General features: G+C 37.7%; 1 protein-coding gene across 3 annotated transcripts in view; it reads left to right on the top strand.

Moving 5' to 3' along the window:
- Window positions 1-337: 337 nt before the first annotated feature.
- The window catches only part of PINX1 (PIN2 (TERF1) interacting telomerase inhibitor 1), a 68,063-nt gene continuing 51,735 nt past the window's right edge, over window positions 338-16,665 (top strand). The window contains exons 1-5 of one of the 3 annotated variants that reach the window (XM_015600695.2): window positions 338-453; window positions 5,246-5,355; window positions 6,441-6,533; window positions 8,371-8,449; window positions 16,128-16,220. In XM_015600695.2, coding sequence (XP_015456181.1) covers window positions 5,323-5,355; window positions 6,441-6,533; window positions 8,371-8,449; window positions 16,128-16,220 — 298 coding nt within the window. In that variant the 5' untranslated portion in view covers window positions 338-453; window positions 5,246-5,322. Of the gene's footprint in view, window positions 499-5,245; window positions 5,356-6,440; window positions 6,534-8,370; window positions 8,450-16,127; window positions 16,221-16,665 lie in introns of all 3 variants that reach the window. The other 2 variants (XM_006906297.3, XM_025042962.1) reach the window with 2 other exon arrangements.

Below are 16,665 nucleotides of genomic sequence, written 5' to 3'. Positions count from 1 at the left end.
CCTCTCTTCACCCTGCTCTTGGCTAGCTTTTGTCTTCTCATTTGAGCTTCTGTAACAGGGGTTCCCAACCCCTGGCCGCAAATCGGTACCGGTCCGTGGCCTGTTAGGAACCGGGCGGCAGGCACTGTTGTAAAGGCTTTACGTATATCCAATCATTTAGTACAGGAACTTGCTCGAGTGAAGGAACCGTTACTTCTCTCCCCACCTCCTTTAGATCCGGACACTTAGGACCTCTCCCCACCGGGTGCCGCAATCGCTCACGTCTCAGATTGCCCCGCCCCCAAGCTATCCTCGCCCCGCCCACTCGCCGTCGCGTAGTGAGGAGCCGGTCGCGCCTCACTGACGTCACCAGCGCGCGCCCTCGCGGCTGCTTTTCGCCGGGCGTGCGAGTCCGTTGATTCCAACTTCCCCGCGATCGGGCTGCCCAGTAGCCCTAGTTGCTCAGGTCCGGAGGTCCGTGGCGTCACAGGCTCTGCGACATGTCCATGCTGGCTGAGCGTGAGTGTTGGGCGAGAAGGCCCGACCGGGGCGCGAAGGTGGAGGTTTAGGGTAACTCGCGTGGCCAGACCCAGTGGTAGGGCGTGCGGGTGGGCGACACGCAATGAGGTGGAAAGTGCTGGGGGCGGGGACACTGGGAAGCCGGGTTCACTTCACTCTGCCTGCTGCGGAGATTTCCCAGCCCAGCCTGCTAGTGAAAGAGACTTTGTGAATGTCACGTTCAATAATGAGCACGCGCGCAGTGGGTTTGAATGAGTCAGGACACCGGTCGTGGGAACCTGGACCGGTTCTTTTCATTTCCCCGAGCCTCACCCAGCCTCCTAGGTTAAAATGAGGAGGTTAGGCAAAATCTCCTTAGGCAGTGAAATCGCATTCTCGAAGATGTGTTGAATCCAGACAAAGAAAAGCAAAGGGATTAGGAGCATCACATACAGGAAGTTAGCTCCTTTGTAGGGAGTGCAGGGCTAATGAGTTATTCTAAGTAAGACTTTGGCTATTTTGACTTTGTGGAAATTAGAACTCTTGACACGAGTGTAAGCCACAGTGCCCCATCCTGCCTCGGTTTGCCTTTGATATTTACTGTCAGTTCATTAATTCTCCGGATCGTCTGTTTAACTTCTGAATGGTAGCTGTAGCTGAGATTTCCTGCCACCAGAGGGCAGTCGTGCTTTAGTCATGAAGAGATGCCCATAGCGTTTTGGAAGAGTGTAGTGAGCGATGAACAGAAACTGCTTACTGAACGAGACCAACAGCAGCTACACAGGGATTTTGTGAAATAAATGCTGTCAGCATCCTCTTATCTAAGGAGATGGAGGAATGTAATCACAAAACAAAATGGATTCACCCCAAATCATTGAGCTAGAAAGTGAAAAAATTGATGTAGTTATATCTATATTTTTATGTTCTTGCTAGGACCTGCAGTTTTCTACTGTTTTTAAACAGGGACTCATAGAAAGGAATACGTTTTAGATGGTGACCTTAGAGCCTAGATCCCTGAGCTTTCTTCCAGTTTTAATATTCTTTGATGTGTGTTTAATTCAGCATGCACTAGGGAACATTGGCCCTGGCTCTGCTATTCATTTATATCTCTTCCCGTGACCAGCTTCTGTGGGGCTATTAAAAACTTCATTTATTATCTTCTTTGCTAGGTTGCTTTAAAAAAATCAATCAGATGGTGAATGTGAAAATAGTTCAAAGTATGAAGTGGTATACAGGCGTAACATCTATTTGTAGACATCAATAATTCAAATTGCACGATTTCAAGGGAATATTTTCAGTTCTCTACCCACCATGATTACAGATTTTCAAATCTTTGTCATGATATTACATACTATTTTGTGGTTTGTTAAAAATTTTGCTAAATTAATGTCTTTGGCATCCCTTACGATTAGATATTTAGGAATGGTATTCTTATTTTAGAGATGAGAATATGGAAGCATAGAAAAGTTCTAGTCCCATAGTTTCACCACCCAGCAATTATTTTCTCTGATAGTTTATAAAATTGAGGTCATTCTATAAATACAATTCTGTATCCTACTTTTTTTTTTTCCTACTTAATGTTAGTAGTGAACATTTTCACTTCTGGAAGTGGACCATATTTTCTTTTATCTTCACTACAAGCACTTATTCTATTTTTAAAAATCTTATAGTAATTTTCTTTGTGTTTCTCAAAAACACTCTTTATCCTGTGTTTCTCTAAGTATCAAATGTTACAGACAAGAAAACCAACTTACACAAACCTGCGCCTTTGTAGGACAAGAATTTCATTAATCACTCTCACTTAATGGTCTTTATATCATTTGGAATTTTAGACCCAGATTATTATCAAGGTATGACTTTTTTTAAACTCTTTTTCAGACCAATTTTTGATACTTGGAATCATTACATTTTATAATTAAAATAATAATTAAATCACAACACTAGTTAATGGATTTTAATGCTCATTGCATTAAAATATACTGTAGTTTTCTCCATTTTTAATGTCTTGAATGATTTTTTTAATAAGAATACATAGGTTGTATATTTTATGCTCTTGAATATCTGAAAATGTCTTTGGAAAAAAAAGAGAAAACTTCTGCCCTTGTCCCTTGGAACTCAACACACCTTTCAGAGGAAGCTGAATCCTGGCATAAGCCATGTAGTATTAGGCATGCGGTAATGAAAGGCGAAGTCCCTTGTAGCTGTCCTATGAAGGTGGTTTATTGGCGTTACCCCTAAAATATCCTGACAGAACCATTTACAGTTAGATCTCCAAATAGGAGGAGTCCCCGCTGGAGGATGGTTAAACACATCATTCTAGACAGTGATTCTGAAGATTCTGGGCACTGTGCCCTGAGACCCAGTGTCCCTTACACTGCTGTTCCACATAGTGTCAGGTATCCCCAAGACCATCCCCAGATTCAGTGATTTGCTAGGACTCAGGACACAGGATTCAGCATATAGTTGTAATCATGGCTAAGTTTTGTTACAGCCTAAGGATACAGAGCAAAATCAGCAAAAGGAAAAGACCCATGGGGCAAAGTGCAGGGGAACCAGGCACAGACTTCCAGAGTCCTCTCTCAGTGGCACACGTGACATGCTTAATTCTCCCCGGTATGAGTTGTGGTAACACGTGTGAAATGCTCCCTACCAGGGGAGCTTGCTATACACTCAGTAATTTTTTTTTTCAGCCCAGGGATTTTTACTGGAGGCTTGTCTCGTAGGCAGCCACTGCCTGGCATGTACCAACATCCCAGACTCCCAGAAGGAAAGCAGGCGTTCAGCATAAACCATACTGTTTGTTTGAACAGTTGGGCATAGTGAGCCTCTCTTAACATTTCTGAGAATAGTAGGAATCCTGAAATCCAAGTTCCCAGCCAAGGGCCAGCCTTGCTGGGAAGCCTTTTGAAGGGAAGCTGTGAGTCAGGCCTGCTGTGTTAGCTCTTTTCTGTACACAGGTATTGGCAAAGCTGACATCCGAGCACAGAATGGACGGTGGAATAAGAGTAACATGGCACATGTAAAAGTAGGTGTAATCTGAAAAGACCAGAGACAGTCTTTTCCTTGCCAGGATTTCCCAAACCCGGAAACTTTTACAGCACGAGAGCCAGATAGTGTTCCAGGCAAACAGGGTTCTGGTCAAATAAGGGGAACATGGCAGTGCTGCTCTGTCTTCCACTCAGAGGACCTACACATTTGCATATTAAAAGTCTGAGAAAGTTTGTAGTCTGGAACACTATTAAATTTTGTTTGATCCAGTGTTACTCTTTTTTGATTTGGGAAGTCCTTCCTCACCTTTAACATCTCATTTGGGAAACACAGCCCTGCCGCACTGGTTGAGGGATACCTGCCATTTTTCTGGGGAAGAGCGCTGACCTTGGCTACCCATCTAATCTCTCATGTAAGCATTACATTCTGCTGTACGTACATACGTGACATACACGGTGCAGTTCAGTCATTCTCCGACGATCTCCTTCATACAAGCAACAGTCAGAGGGCCCTGACAAGCACTACTGTAAGAGACATGAACCCTGACACACACCCGTCCGCAGCCTACAGAGAGAACACTGGTTAACAAGGCTGATCTGTGAGGTGGTGGTCATCAGCGGAGGCAACATTATGCTGAGTATTTACTAAGATAAGTAAAGCGATAACTCAGTCATGAGTAGCATTTTTGGGTCACCATTTTCCTGGAAAACACTATAAATTTTGGCCCAACTTGTTTTGCTTTATAAATAGCTTTTTTTCTGCCTGCATGTTTGTAAAAGGTTCACTTATTTTTGTTAAGGTGTGTATAGTTATGGGTCTTTTTATTGATTTTACATGCAGTACAGTAAGCCTCTCTGAGTGGAGGTTGTGTTATTTTTTTAAAAATTATTTTATGATATTGGGCTTCAATTGGTTCAGTAGGTGAGTGATAATGACACTTGACCTCCAAATTTCTCACTTGGCCACAATTTACTTTTGAGTTTCATATTCTTTTTCTGTGAACTTCTGAGGTGTCTGCCATAATTTTCCTTAAAACTACAACGATAAATTTGGATTCCCAATTTATATGCATTTAAAAAAATACTTTGAAGAGACTCAAAGTAGTCCCTTAATTCAGTTATGTGTGTGGAGGGTACAGTTGACTCTTCCCCCGGGAGCATAATGACTATTGAATGTTGCGGACTAAGAATACAAACTTTGACAGCAGAAGGACCTTGCTTTGTGTAGAGGCTCTGATTTTTGCTTGCGGACGTTAGCCACATTTCTTTCTCTAAGCCTCAGATTTTCTCATCTGAAAAGTGGAGCTAAGAATATTTGTCTTCATTGAATGACTCTGAAAATTGAATCTAATAATGTGTGGATAGCATTTGGCACGTAATATATGGCAACAAAAACTATAACAACTGCTGCTGTTGCTGCTGCTGCTACTGATGGTGATGATGATGATGACGTGTCTACAGGTGCTTTACTAAGTTGCTGCCTTTAGCTTGAATGTGGAAGGCCCAACTTATGGTATAACTGTGTATTTCGATTCGTCACATTTGGAGGGAATATCTTAATTTTTGTTTTATAAGATTAATTTATATGTTAAGAATATATAGTTATTGGGGAAACCAGGGTAAATGATCCAATCTGATGCAGAATCTGATATCTGCATTTAATAAGACATCAAGCATGTCATAGTTTATACAAGTATGTGTATATTAGGTATGTGTGTATTTGTGTGATATTTTCCAGGTTTGAAAGATAGGTTGCTAATGAGATACTTTATCATTTACAGGTCGGCGGAAGCAGAAGTGGGCTGTCGATCCAAGAAACACTGCATGGAGTAATGATGATTCCAAGTTTGGCCAGAGGATGCTGGAGAAGATGGGGTGGTCCAAAGGAAAGGTATTTTGCATAAAAGCAAAAGAAATTTGATCCATACAAAGAGATTACAAATCAGAAGAATGCATTTTTTTTTTTTGGACACTGGTAGAAATTTACGTTTTGGTTAAATAAGTGAATTTGGAGAAATAAATAAATTGTAGTGACTTTGCGATTATGAAATTAGAATGGAACATAAATATCAACTCTTTTTATCATTTAAACTGTATGATTAGCATCTTTTATAGACAATGCCCTTTAATTATTTTCATTTGGAATCATACTTACCCATCAGAGTTTTATATCGTCAGGACTAATAGTAGTTTATTATACATTTTCTCCTTTTCCTCACATTCCATTTATTCCTGACTCAAATAGGACTTCTGCTGACATCTCTACACTGAAATGGTTCTTGTCAAGATCTTTAATGATCTTTTCGCCAAGCCAATGGACCCTTCTTTGTTCCCACATAATCTCTTAATAGCATTGGGCATAATTGACTGCTTCCTTCTCGAAATACTTGTCTTGCCCTCCCTCCTGGTTTTTCCTTTTGCCTCACTGGTCACTCCTAAATTTAATGGTGACTCTTCCTCTTCTAGTCTTTTGAGCTTTGGAACTCCTTGGGGTTCAGCCCCAGACACTTTTCTGTCTCTGCTCAGATGAACTCATTCATTCCATACCATACTTTGAATTATCTAAATTACGAGAATTATCTAATTCTGTCACTTTTCTGTATCTAGTCCATTTCTGTCCTTTGAGCTCCAGATTTATAAATTGATCAGCCTGCTTAACATTTCCACTTGAGTAAGCATATCAAGTTTATCATTTTTATTATAAAACTCTTGATCCTTTAGATCTTTTTCTTCTCAAATTTTCCCCATGTTTGCATATTGTTAAAGAATCAGTATTCATTATTGTAAGTACATCCTTGGTACCATAGATGTATCTTGTAAGAATCCATTAGACTGTGTCCTCTTTGAGAGTACAGATATTGCCTTGATCCTAGATGTTTAGTAATTAATTGAATGGTTGATGAAGAAACATAGAGATAATCACTCTTCATACTTGATTTTAAAAAAGCTAACTTTCTTTATGTTTAATATCCACAGGGTTTAGGGGCTCAAGAGCAAGGAGCCACAGATCATATTAAAGTTCAAGTTAAAAATAACCACCTGGGACTTGGAGCTACAATCAATAATGAAGTGAGCAACAGTGTGTCTGCTGGGGGGTTTCCTTGGATAATTGACTTTTTAAATAAATTTATAAATTTTAATTCAATAGAATTGATTGATCAGTTTTTAACCATTCAAATGTGTATCCCCCACATTTTGGTTAAGTAAAGAGCCTGTAACTAAGCTGGCTCTTCATCAAGTGTCATCCTCTCACCTTGCCTTATTGTCCTTATGGGATTCTTTATTTATGTCTAAGAGACTCAAATTAGTTTTATTGCTAAACTTTTCAAAAAGTATTTTTTATAGAAATACTCATTTCAGGACAGACAGGAATTTTCATCTTTACCTGTGTTCTAATATTAGCTTATATTATTATAAGTTGGTGACATTTAGTTCCAGAAAGAAACTAAAAGTTTCCTTTGCAAGAAAGTGGTGTTCTTTTCCTGTCCCATTTTCTATTTCTGACTATTGCCATACACAGTTGAATTTAGTCACATTTCCTCTTAAGCACTGACACTTTGAAAATATGACACTGTAATTAAAATTAATGCCTGGCTTATCATGCTTTGCATTTTCAATATTTTCTTTAGCAAGTGTCCAAACTGAAAGCTTTGTTCTTAAATTTTTACAACTAAGAGAATCTGGTAGAAAATTTAGAGAATTACTTTAGTTAAACTAAATTGCAGTTGACCCTTGAACAATGTGAGAGTTGGGACGCTTACCCCTGCGTATTTGAAAATCCAGGTATAACTTTTGACTCTTTAAAAACTTAACTAGTAATAGCCTACTGTTGACCAGAAGCCTTACAGATAACATAAACAGTTGATCAATACATATTTTGTATGTTATATTCAGTATATACTATATTCTTACAACAGAGTAAATTAAAGAAAAGGTTATTAAGAAAATCATAAGGAAGAGAAAAAATATATATGGTATTTCTCAGGGGTGGGGAGAAGCATGTAAGTGGACCCACACAATCCAAACCTGTATTGTTCAAAGGTCAACTGTACTTTGATTAGTTCAATAGCACTAACTGAGTAGGAGACTAGATAAGCTAAAATTTTCTGGACTAACAGCTAAAATTTTAAACAACTAAAGAAAGAGTTTATATAAGTCTGATATTGAAGGTAGGTGTTGAGAGATAGATGTATAGATACGCTTGATTTTTTAGGAAAAGCATTGCCCAGTAAACCTATTAAATATGCTTAAACCTTTAAGCAGTCTTAAAAAAGTGTGTGTGAGGCAAATTCCTACATTGATACCTTGCTTCCCACTGGTTTAGATTATTTTGGAGATGTTCATTCTCTCTTAAAGCCAGATTCTCTTGTTATAATGAACTGAGTAGCTTAGCACCTTACAAATGTGTGCTGACTGATTCAGGGAACTCGTAGTCCGTCCTCTTCCTTTCCTCAGTGTTAACTTTGTAAAACTGGGTTTGATGCCAGCACATAGAATTGGGCAAAATATATGAAGTTCCAAATGAACAAAGAAGAGAACCAAGTCCACCACCGCTCTTTTCTTTGACTTACATAATTTTCCTGTAGTGAAGAAAAACTATTTTGTTTTATTTTAATATTTAGCATGTAGGTTGCCTGTTGATTATTTGTCTGTGAATTGACTATTGATAAATTATCCACATTTGAAATCAGGACTTGAGCTTCTAAGGAACCCACTTTTAATACTAATGCAAATAATTTGCATTTCAAATTTTATTATATCTTCTCTGTTCAGATTTATAAAATATTTTGATGAAACATTTAAAATTTCACATTAACCAGATTTCCTTGATTCCAAGATAACTTTTCTCAACCAGCGTAGCTAAACTACAGACTTGCCTCTAATTGGTTGTTTTTGGTATTTTCAGGACAACTGGATTGCTCATCAGGATGATTTTAACCATCTTCTGGCTGAACTGAACACTTGTCATGGTCAGGAAAAAACAGGTAGGGAAACCATTGCTTTGTTTTCCATTAGATTTATAGTAGACATAATCTTTAAATTTAAAATATTTTACCAACTTGTTTTGCTATAAGCATCATACTATTGAAAGTTAATTGATTGACGCTATTACAAATAGTCATTTGTTTACATTTTAATGGTGCTTTCATTACATAAACCTTAAGTTATAAGCAAACACTTTTTTTCCATTACGAGTTTGAGAATGGCAAGATAAATCCATTTGTTTTTCAACCTCAGATAGTAAAGTGATCTTTCTGGGGATCCATGAGTATGACTAGAACATGTTTTAAAAATACAAAACAAGAAGTATCAAGTGGAACCATAAATTGGCAGCCAGCAAAAGACTTAATAGTAAAGCCTTTTTAGTGTTGTCTCTACCTAGTGAAATTTGTTTTACCTTTTAATGTATGTAAGAGATTCAGATTGCTTGGATAAATTTGTTGCAAGGGACTCAGTACTAAAAATTGTATTCTAAGTTATAGAAACTAGAAGTGAAACAACTGAATATTGGTCTTTCCATAGTAAATTGACAGAAAGATAGTACAGTTGGAGGAAGGACACGGATAGTGTACTCAAATTTGTGAGCCTTTGGTATGACTTTAGGTTTTTAAAGGAAGTTTTTTGTCACATGTTTATTTGGAAGGCAAGGACATAACTTCAGTTAATTCTGCTGGATATTCACTGAAGAAATCTAGACTATTAGCCCCTCTACAAACATTTTTTTCACCCTCTTTAATTCCCTCCGCCCAACTTCCACCCTTTACCTATGGATGTTGCCGTCTCTCCCCTTAAGAACTGGATCTCTGAAGGCGGGACGTCGCCTCCCATGCGCTCACAGCGCATACCAGGGGCCAAGCACAGCCTGGGCCTGGCACACCCGGGGGCCTGTCTGGCGCTCCTGGAGCCTGACGCATCCAGGGTATGGGCCGTGGCTCCCCTGGGGCTCGAACCCAGGACCTTCTGCGTGTAAATCAGACGTGCTAACCACTACACTGTGGAGCCACTCCCCAAACATTTTTTTTAATTGTGGTAAAATACACACAAAATTTGCTGTCTTAACCATTTCTAAGTGCACAGTTAAGTGAAATTAAGTGCATTCACATTGTTGTGCTACCATTATCACAATCCATCCAAAGAACTCTTCACTTTGTAAAACTGAAACTATACCCTTTAAACACTAACTCCCCATTCCTCCTCCTTCTAGCCCTTGGCAGCCTCCATTCTACTTCTGTCTCTATGAATTTGACTACTCTAGGTACCTCCTGTAAGTGGAATTATATAGTATTTGTCCTTTTGTATCCGGATTATTGCACTTAACATAATGTCTTCATAATGTCTTCTGGATTATTGCACTTAACAAACTTCAGGGTTTGTTCATTCATATTGTAGCATCCAGTGTCGCATCATTTCCTTCCTTTTAAGGGTGAAAATGTCCCATTTATGTATATATCACATTTTTTTTTAATCCATTCAGCCATTGATAGACACTTGGGTTGCACCTCTTGGCTATTGTGAATTATGCTATGAACATGGGTGTATAAATGTCTCTTCAAGTCCCTGCTTCCAGTTGTTTTTGGTATATGCCTAGAAGTAGGATTGCTAGATTGTATGGTAGTTCAATTTTAAAAATTTCGAGAAACTACTGTATGTTTTCCATGGTGGCTGCACAGTTTTATATTTCCACCAACAGTGCACAAAGGTTTCAGTTTCTCCACATCCTTGCCAACACTTGTTAGTTTTGTTTTTTTGATAGTTGCCATCCTACTGGGTGTGAGGTGATAACTCATTATGCTTTAGATTTGCATTTCCTTAGTGATTCATCATGTTGAGCATTTTTTCATGTACTTGTTGGCTATTCATATGTCTTCTTTGGAGAAATGTCTTTTCAAGTCCTTTGCCCATTTTTGAATCATGTTTTTTTGTTGTTGAGCTATATTCTGCAAACATTTTTATAAGGAATCTCTAGTCCTTTCACACAGTGTTGGCATGTAGTGAACGGTCAAAAACTGTTAAATTGAAGGAAAAAGAACTTTGTGGAGTGAAATTAAAAATTAGACTTGAGTTCAGCAAACATTTATTGAGCTGTGTGTTGGATATGAAGTTAGACTCGAGTATGGGCGGATGTATGAGACATAATCTCTGCTTAGGAGGGTATGCTAGTAATTGGTAAAATTACAGCACAAATCTAACTGTGGGAAGACCTGTTGCGGTGCTGTGTATGCGAGTGATCCCAGAAGCGTGAAAGGTGTTCTGTTTGTATTTTCCCTAATCGGCTTAGACTTCTTGTTAGAATCTCTAACTTGGACAGTTTTCCTTATCCGTGGGATAACTATTAGAACTATCCTAGCAGTTCTATGTGTGGTCCTATTTTAAAAGATGGTCATTTAAATGTTAGCCAAAGAAAAACATAAGGAAAATGTTTTGTAAAAACACTGATTGGACTGGTATTAGGAAGTGCAGGATATATGCAGCAGTAAAATCCAGGGACATTAGCTTTTACTAAGTAAACAAAAACATCTTGCTATTCAAGATCACAATTGAAATCAATAGAAATAGAGATATGAATGTAAACATGATTATATAAGACTTGTATGTTTTGACCGAAGAGTAATGGAGTATAGTGGTTTAGAGATGAACACCAGCGCCAGACTGCCTGGATTCGGATCTTGATTCTGACCTTGTACTTGTGTGACCTTGAATACATTGCTGAATGTCTCTGTACCTTGCTTTCCTCTTTAGTGAAATGGAGATAGTAATATCATCCTCAGAAGATTGTGGTGAGAATAAAATATACAGCTAAAGTATATAGCTAAAGTACTTTGAACACTACTTAACACAGTAAGTGCTTAATAGCTATTAACTGCTATAATGTTTATCATTACTGTTATTAGTTGCAGAGATAGAACTCCAAAATAGAGTATTTCCCCTGATCACTTTTTGCGATTCGGGTGTACTGCCGCCAACTAAGAGCGATACTTTTAGGTGGATGAATTTTGGCCTGATACCTAGATGTCATTAATTAAATCTCCAAATAAAAAAATAAAATCTTCTTAAGATAATGAACATTATAAATACTATACTAATGACAGCAAGATATAAATAAAATTTGAAATCTCTGTACTACTGATGGATGATCTCTAATATAATAAAGTAAAAAAATGAAGGTGAAAAATAGTGTGAATGACATACATTTGTAGAAAAAAAATAGTGAGGACATGTGTGTTTGTGCTTGGGTATACACCAGCGGTTCTCATCTACGGGTGATTTTGGTGATGCCTGGAGACATTTTTGGTCATCACAGCTGGGCATGGGGGTGCTTCTGGCATCTAGAGGATAGAGGCCAGGGATGCTGCTTAATATCCTGCGGTGCACACGACAACCCTGACGACCAAATTATCTGGCCCAAAATATCAGTGGTGCTGAGGTTGATTTACATAGAATATCTCTAGAATATCTATTCTGAGTATATGTTATATACATAAAATATCTCCAGAAAAATACTTAAGAAACTGATCAAACAGTGATCGCCTCTAGGGAAAGGAGTTAAGTGACTGGGGAACAGGATGAGAAGAAAATTTTGCTTTTACTATAGTCTCTTTGTACCTTTAAAATTTTGTACCATGTGCATTATGTCCTATTCAAAAAAAATGTTCAAAAGCGAATTTTAAATCTTTTTCTTGACTCCATTTACCTCATTTACTGTTATTTCTGCTCTCCTTTGCTACAAAACTCAAAATTTCTATACAAACTTATTTTAGTTCTCCTGTTCTCTCTTTTTAAAAACTTTTAACATTCTTTGAATGTCCTGCTTAGTTTCTCAACATCTCAGCTGCCTTTTCTAGAGTTGACAGTCAATGGGGGAAAAAGCCCCAAATGTCAGACTCACTTCCCTGGATTTCCTTATCCCTGTGACTCTGTAGTTCTTTGCTGTTTTGTTAGCCACACGATAATATCTTTGAGCAATAACCACCCCCCACTCCCACCCCCAATATTTTGTCCTGGTTTTCTTAGCAATAGAGATGGTTGAAATTAGCTAGTCCACCATTACTGAAAGCAGAACTCTGCCTGTAATCTTTTTTAAAAGTAAACTTTATTGAGGTATAATTTATATACAATACAATTTACCCATTTCTGAGGGTACAGTTTCATGAGTTTGGACAAATGTATATATACCTTTGTAACCATAATAACCATGATAAAGAAGTTTTCATCACTCCAGGGAATATTCTTGAGTCACTTCCCTGTCAGCTCCTTTCCTTTCTCCCCGCTGCCCATCATGTTTTCTGGTGCCAGACAGCCACCGATCTGTCCCTGTAGATTAGATTTGTATTGTCTATTCCGTCTGGCTTCTTTTCTCAGCATGCTTCTGAGTTCTGTCCATGTTGTTGCATTTATCAGTAATTCATTTCATTCCTGAGTGATATTCCATTGTATGAGTATGACACAGTTTGTTTATCCATTCACCTGGTCATGGACATTTGGATTTTTCCAGTTTTTGTTGTAGTCGGGCCTTCCTGAAGTAATATCGAAATGCAGTCAGTAAAATGTTTAAAGTGACCCTTGTATTATTTGTTTAAAGGGACTCTTGTGTTATTTGTCAGGAAGGTAGTAAGTGCATGACAGATTCCAGCAGTGATACCTTGTCCTCGCACAGCCCTGTCCACAGATTCATCTGTGCAAGTTGATTCTTTTCTGCAAAAGACATAGAGTTATCTTAGATCATGGACAGCAGAAGTTACTAATCTGTAGATTAAGTTCCACCTCAAGACCACTAGAGGGTACCGGTAGCCCTGTGGTAGGGGCGGTGCAATTGCTGTCCTGCTTCCTGTCTAGCTCAGTACGTCCCAACCAGGCCTTGCTAATTACCAGTCTCAGTACTGAAAAGCCTTTAGAATATTTCTTTAAGGGAAAACCTGTCCAAGAAATGGACCTGGAAAGCTAATAAATTATTTTTCTGCCATGTGATCTTTAGTAAAAATCCACTTCATCTAAGTGAAATTTTGGCCATATTAAAGCTGACAAGCAAACGACATAATAACCTAGTAACATTTTTTTGCTATAATAATATTTTTACTTCCTTAAGATTGCTTACCAAATTTACACAGTTTGCCTTTTGATTAAGCAGAGATTCCATACTGCTTTCTCCTAGAATCTTAAAAGGTTCTAGAAGTAAACCTTATCTCCTTATGGAATACAAAAATCAGTATATTCTTTAAAATTTCATTTTAAAAAATTGTCCTGTCTCACTTAGTTACTGTGTGCCAGACTCAACTTAGCTTTTCGGTGGACTTATCTCCTGGTTTTAGGAAATGTTTGTTACTTCCATTAGATATTTTGTTCCTTGTGACTTTCAATATTTTTGGAAATAAACTGGATGCTGATAACCTGTCATCCACAAAGGTGTGGTTTGGGATGGGGATCTTCAATTTTTTTGCTCACATTTCCTCTAAGGGAATTTTTAAAAACTGCTCACATTTTTATATTAACATCTATGGTATTTTTAATCATAGCTTTAAGTAGTTGCAAAGTACTATAATTTCTGGCTTATTGGGAAATACTGGCATTTTAAAATAAAATCAATGGATGATAAATACCAGAGCAGTTGATACCCATTGTTATCTATTTAGAAATAGACAAGTCTTTCCTTAATAGTCAGAAATGTTATATTTTATAGTTCCTTTCCATTGCATATACCCTGTAGTATTTTACGTTAATATATTTGTTTGCTTAAACTTCTTAAAATTCATCACCCTATCATATTTTTCTGCCACAAAACAAATACATATAAATTTTTGGTTTATTTCTAGTAACCTCAAGGCTTTACATATAAATATTTTTTCTTTAGATTGACATTAAAATTAGTAGGTTACAATTAATAGTACCAAGAAACATACATTTTGATAATTATTAGAACAGTAAACTCTTTTTGGAAGTGCGTCTCTTGATGAGTTAGATTGGTATGGGGAATGGGGCTGCTTTTGCTGTTTGATTAGAAGACACTTCCCTGACACCAGTACTTGGGCTTGTCCCTATTTATCTCTGGTAAGAGAAGAGTTGTACCTTTCTTCTGTAAAGCAGGAGGAGGACACATGGGAGACGTGAAGAAGGAGAATCAGATTGATGCATCCACTCAGAATCAGAGCAGTTTTAGGGAAGAATGCATATGGACAAGCAGGTAGAAACTGATTCCCTTAAGGTCTGCCCTTGCTCGGGATTTTGGGAACTCTGTACGCTCAGAAGACGGAGAAGCTCCCAAGGGGATTCTTAACGTCCTCTGAAGTGGGAGGGCAGTTCTGTCAGGGACACAGTGGTTAAGAACATGCACTCTTACTCAGACCTGACTGAGTTTGAGTCCCATCATAGCCACCTCCCAGAAGTGCCTTATTCAACCCCTCTGTGCTTCAGTGTCCTGTGAAGTAATTTTAATAATCATAGCATCTACCTGATAGGGTGGTTGTAAAAAGAAATACAGAAATGCTTAGAAAGCTTAGTTCAATGCCTAGTACTGAACGCATCTTCAATTAATAATAGATTCTTTAAGCTGATAAGTTGCTAGGTGATTTGTCTTTGAGACATCAGATTGAGAATATTACATGCCATATGAAGTGTTTGGTCACAAAAGGCAGAGAAAAATTTACTGGTGGGAAGTCTTTGAAAAAAAACCTCAAGCTATTCTTGGGAAGTGACTGCAGAAGAGAGTTTCAGGTTATCGATACAATTAATTCATGCAAAGAATTGTCTGAAAGCATTTTTAAAATAATTTTTTATTTTGAAATAATTACAGACTTATAGGAAGTTGCAAAAACAGTACTACAAAGGGCCCTGAGTACCGTTCACCCAGTTTTCCCCAATTGTGGCATCTGATATAGCTGTAGTATACTATCCAAACCAGTAAATTGACACTGGTGTTGACTGTTAATTAGGCCAACAGACTGTATTCAGTTTTCACCATTTTTTTAGCCTCATTCATTCATTTGTGTGCGTATCTCTACGCACTTTTATCACATGTTTAGATTCCTATAGCCACTGCTATAATCAAGATACAGGATTGTTTCATCACTACAAAGGAGCTGCCTCATGCTGCCTCTTTGTATTCACATCCACCTTCCCTCCCTCTAACCTCCAACACCCCACTTTCATCTCTGTCCCCTGGAAACCATTTATTCTCCATCTCTATAGTTTTGTTATTTCAAGAATGTTATGTAAATGGAATCGCATAGTATGTAGATTGACCTTTTCTCCAAGCAGAATGCCTTTGAGGTACATCTAGGATGTGGCATGTATAGAAAACTCATTGCTCTTTATTGCAGAGTAGTGTTCCAAAATAAAGATACCAGAATTTGCTCATCCATTCACCCATTGAAAAATTTGGATTATTTCCAGTATTGTACTATTAAAAATAAGGCTATTATGAACATTTGTATGTAGGTTTTTGTGTGAACACAAGGTTTCATTTCTCTTCCTCAAAGATTTTATAAATTTCTGAAGAGTAGCCATGTCTAATTTGTACCACACAGTTTAAAAGTATTTCTAATCATTTGATTAGAGTTCAGTAATAAATAATAGGACTCCTAAATATTTTATTTAAATAAGACCATGTCATTGTAAGAATAAATAAGAATGGATTACAGAGTTTAATGTAATGCTTTTCATTGTTTTAAGACTCCTCAGACAACAAAGAAAAGAAATCTTTCAGCCTTGAAGAGAAGTCCAAAATCTCCAAAAACCGTGTTCATTATATGAAATTCACAAAAGGTAAAATTAAGCGTTTCTTTGTTGTTGAAAACTCCTGTGTTCACACTGAGTTTCTTAAAGCATTCTTAGCTCTTCAGCGTCGCTTCTTGTTTTACATAGAAATGGGAACTCATGGATGGTTTGTCTGGATTAATCTAAAGCAGTGCTTAACTTTCAGCAGTTTTGGGGAATCTTGTTAACAGGAGCAGATTCAGATTCATAGCCCTGAGGTAGGGCCCTGGATTTGTTTAGACTATGTACAAAGTCCTTCAGTGAAGCTGAAAGCAGAAGTCAACTTGCTCTTTAGAGGAGAAAAGGAACTTTATATGGCTAGGTCAGAAAACAAATTTAATTTATTGCTCAACATTTTTTGTTACATTTTCTTGTTTTTCAGAGCTTAATGTTGGTGTCGAAAAGCTCTGAAAAGGTGTCCATTTAGAGAATTATGCTTTTTATTGAGAACTCC

Source organism: Pteropus alecto, unplaced genomic scaffold (genome assembly GCF_000325575.1).
Source record: "Pteropus alecto unplaced genomic scaffold, ASM32557v1 scaffold50, whole genome shotgun sequence".
NCBI lineage: Eukaryota > Metazoa > Chordata > Mammalia > Chiroptera > Pteropodidae > Pteropus > Pteropus alecto.
This window is presented reverse-complemented; position numbering and strand designations above follow the sequence as displayed.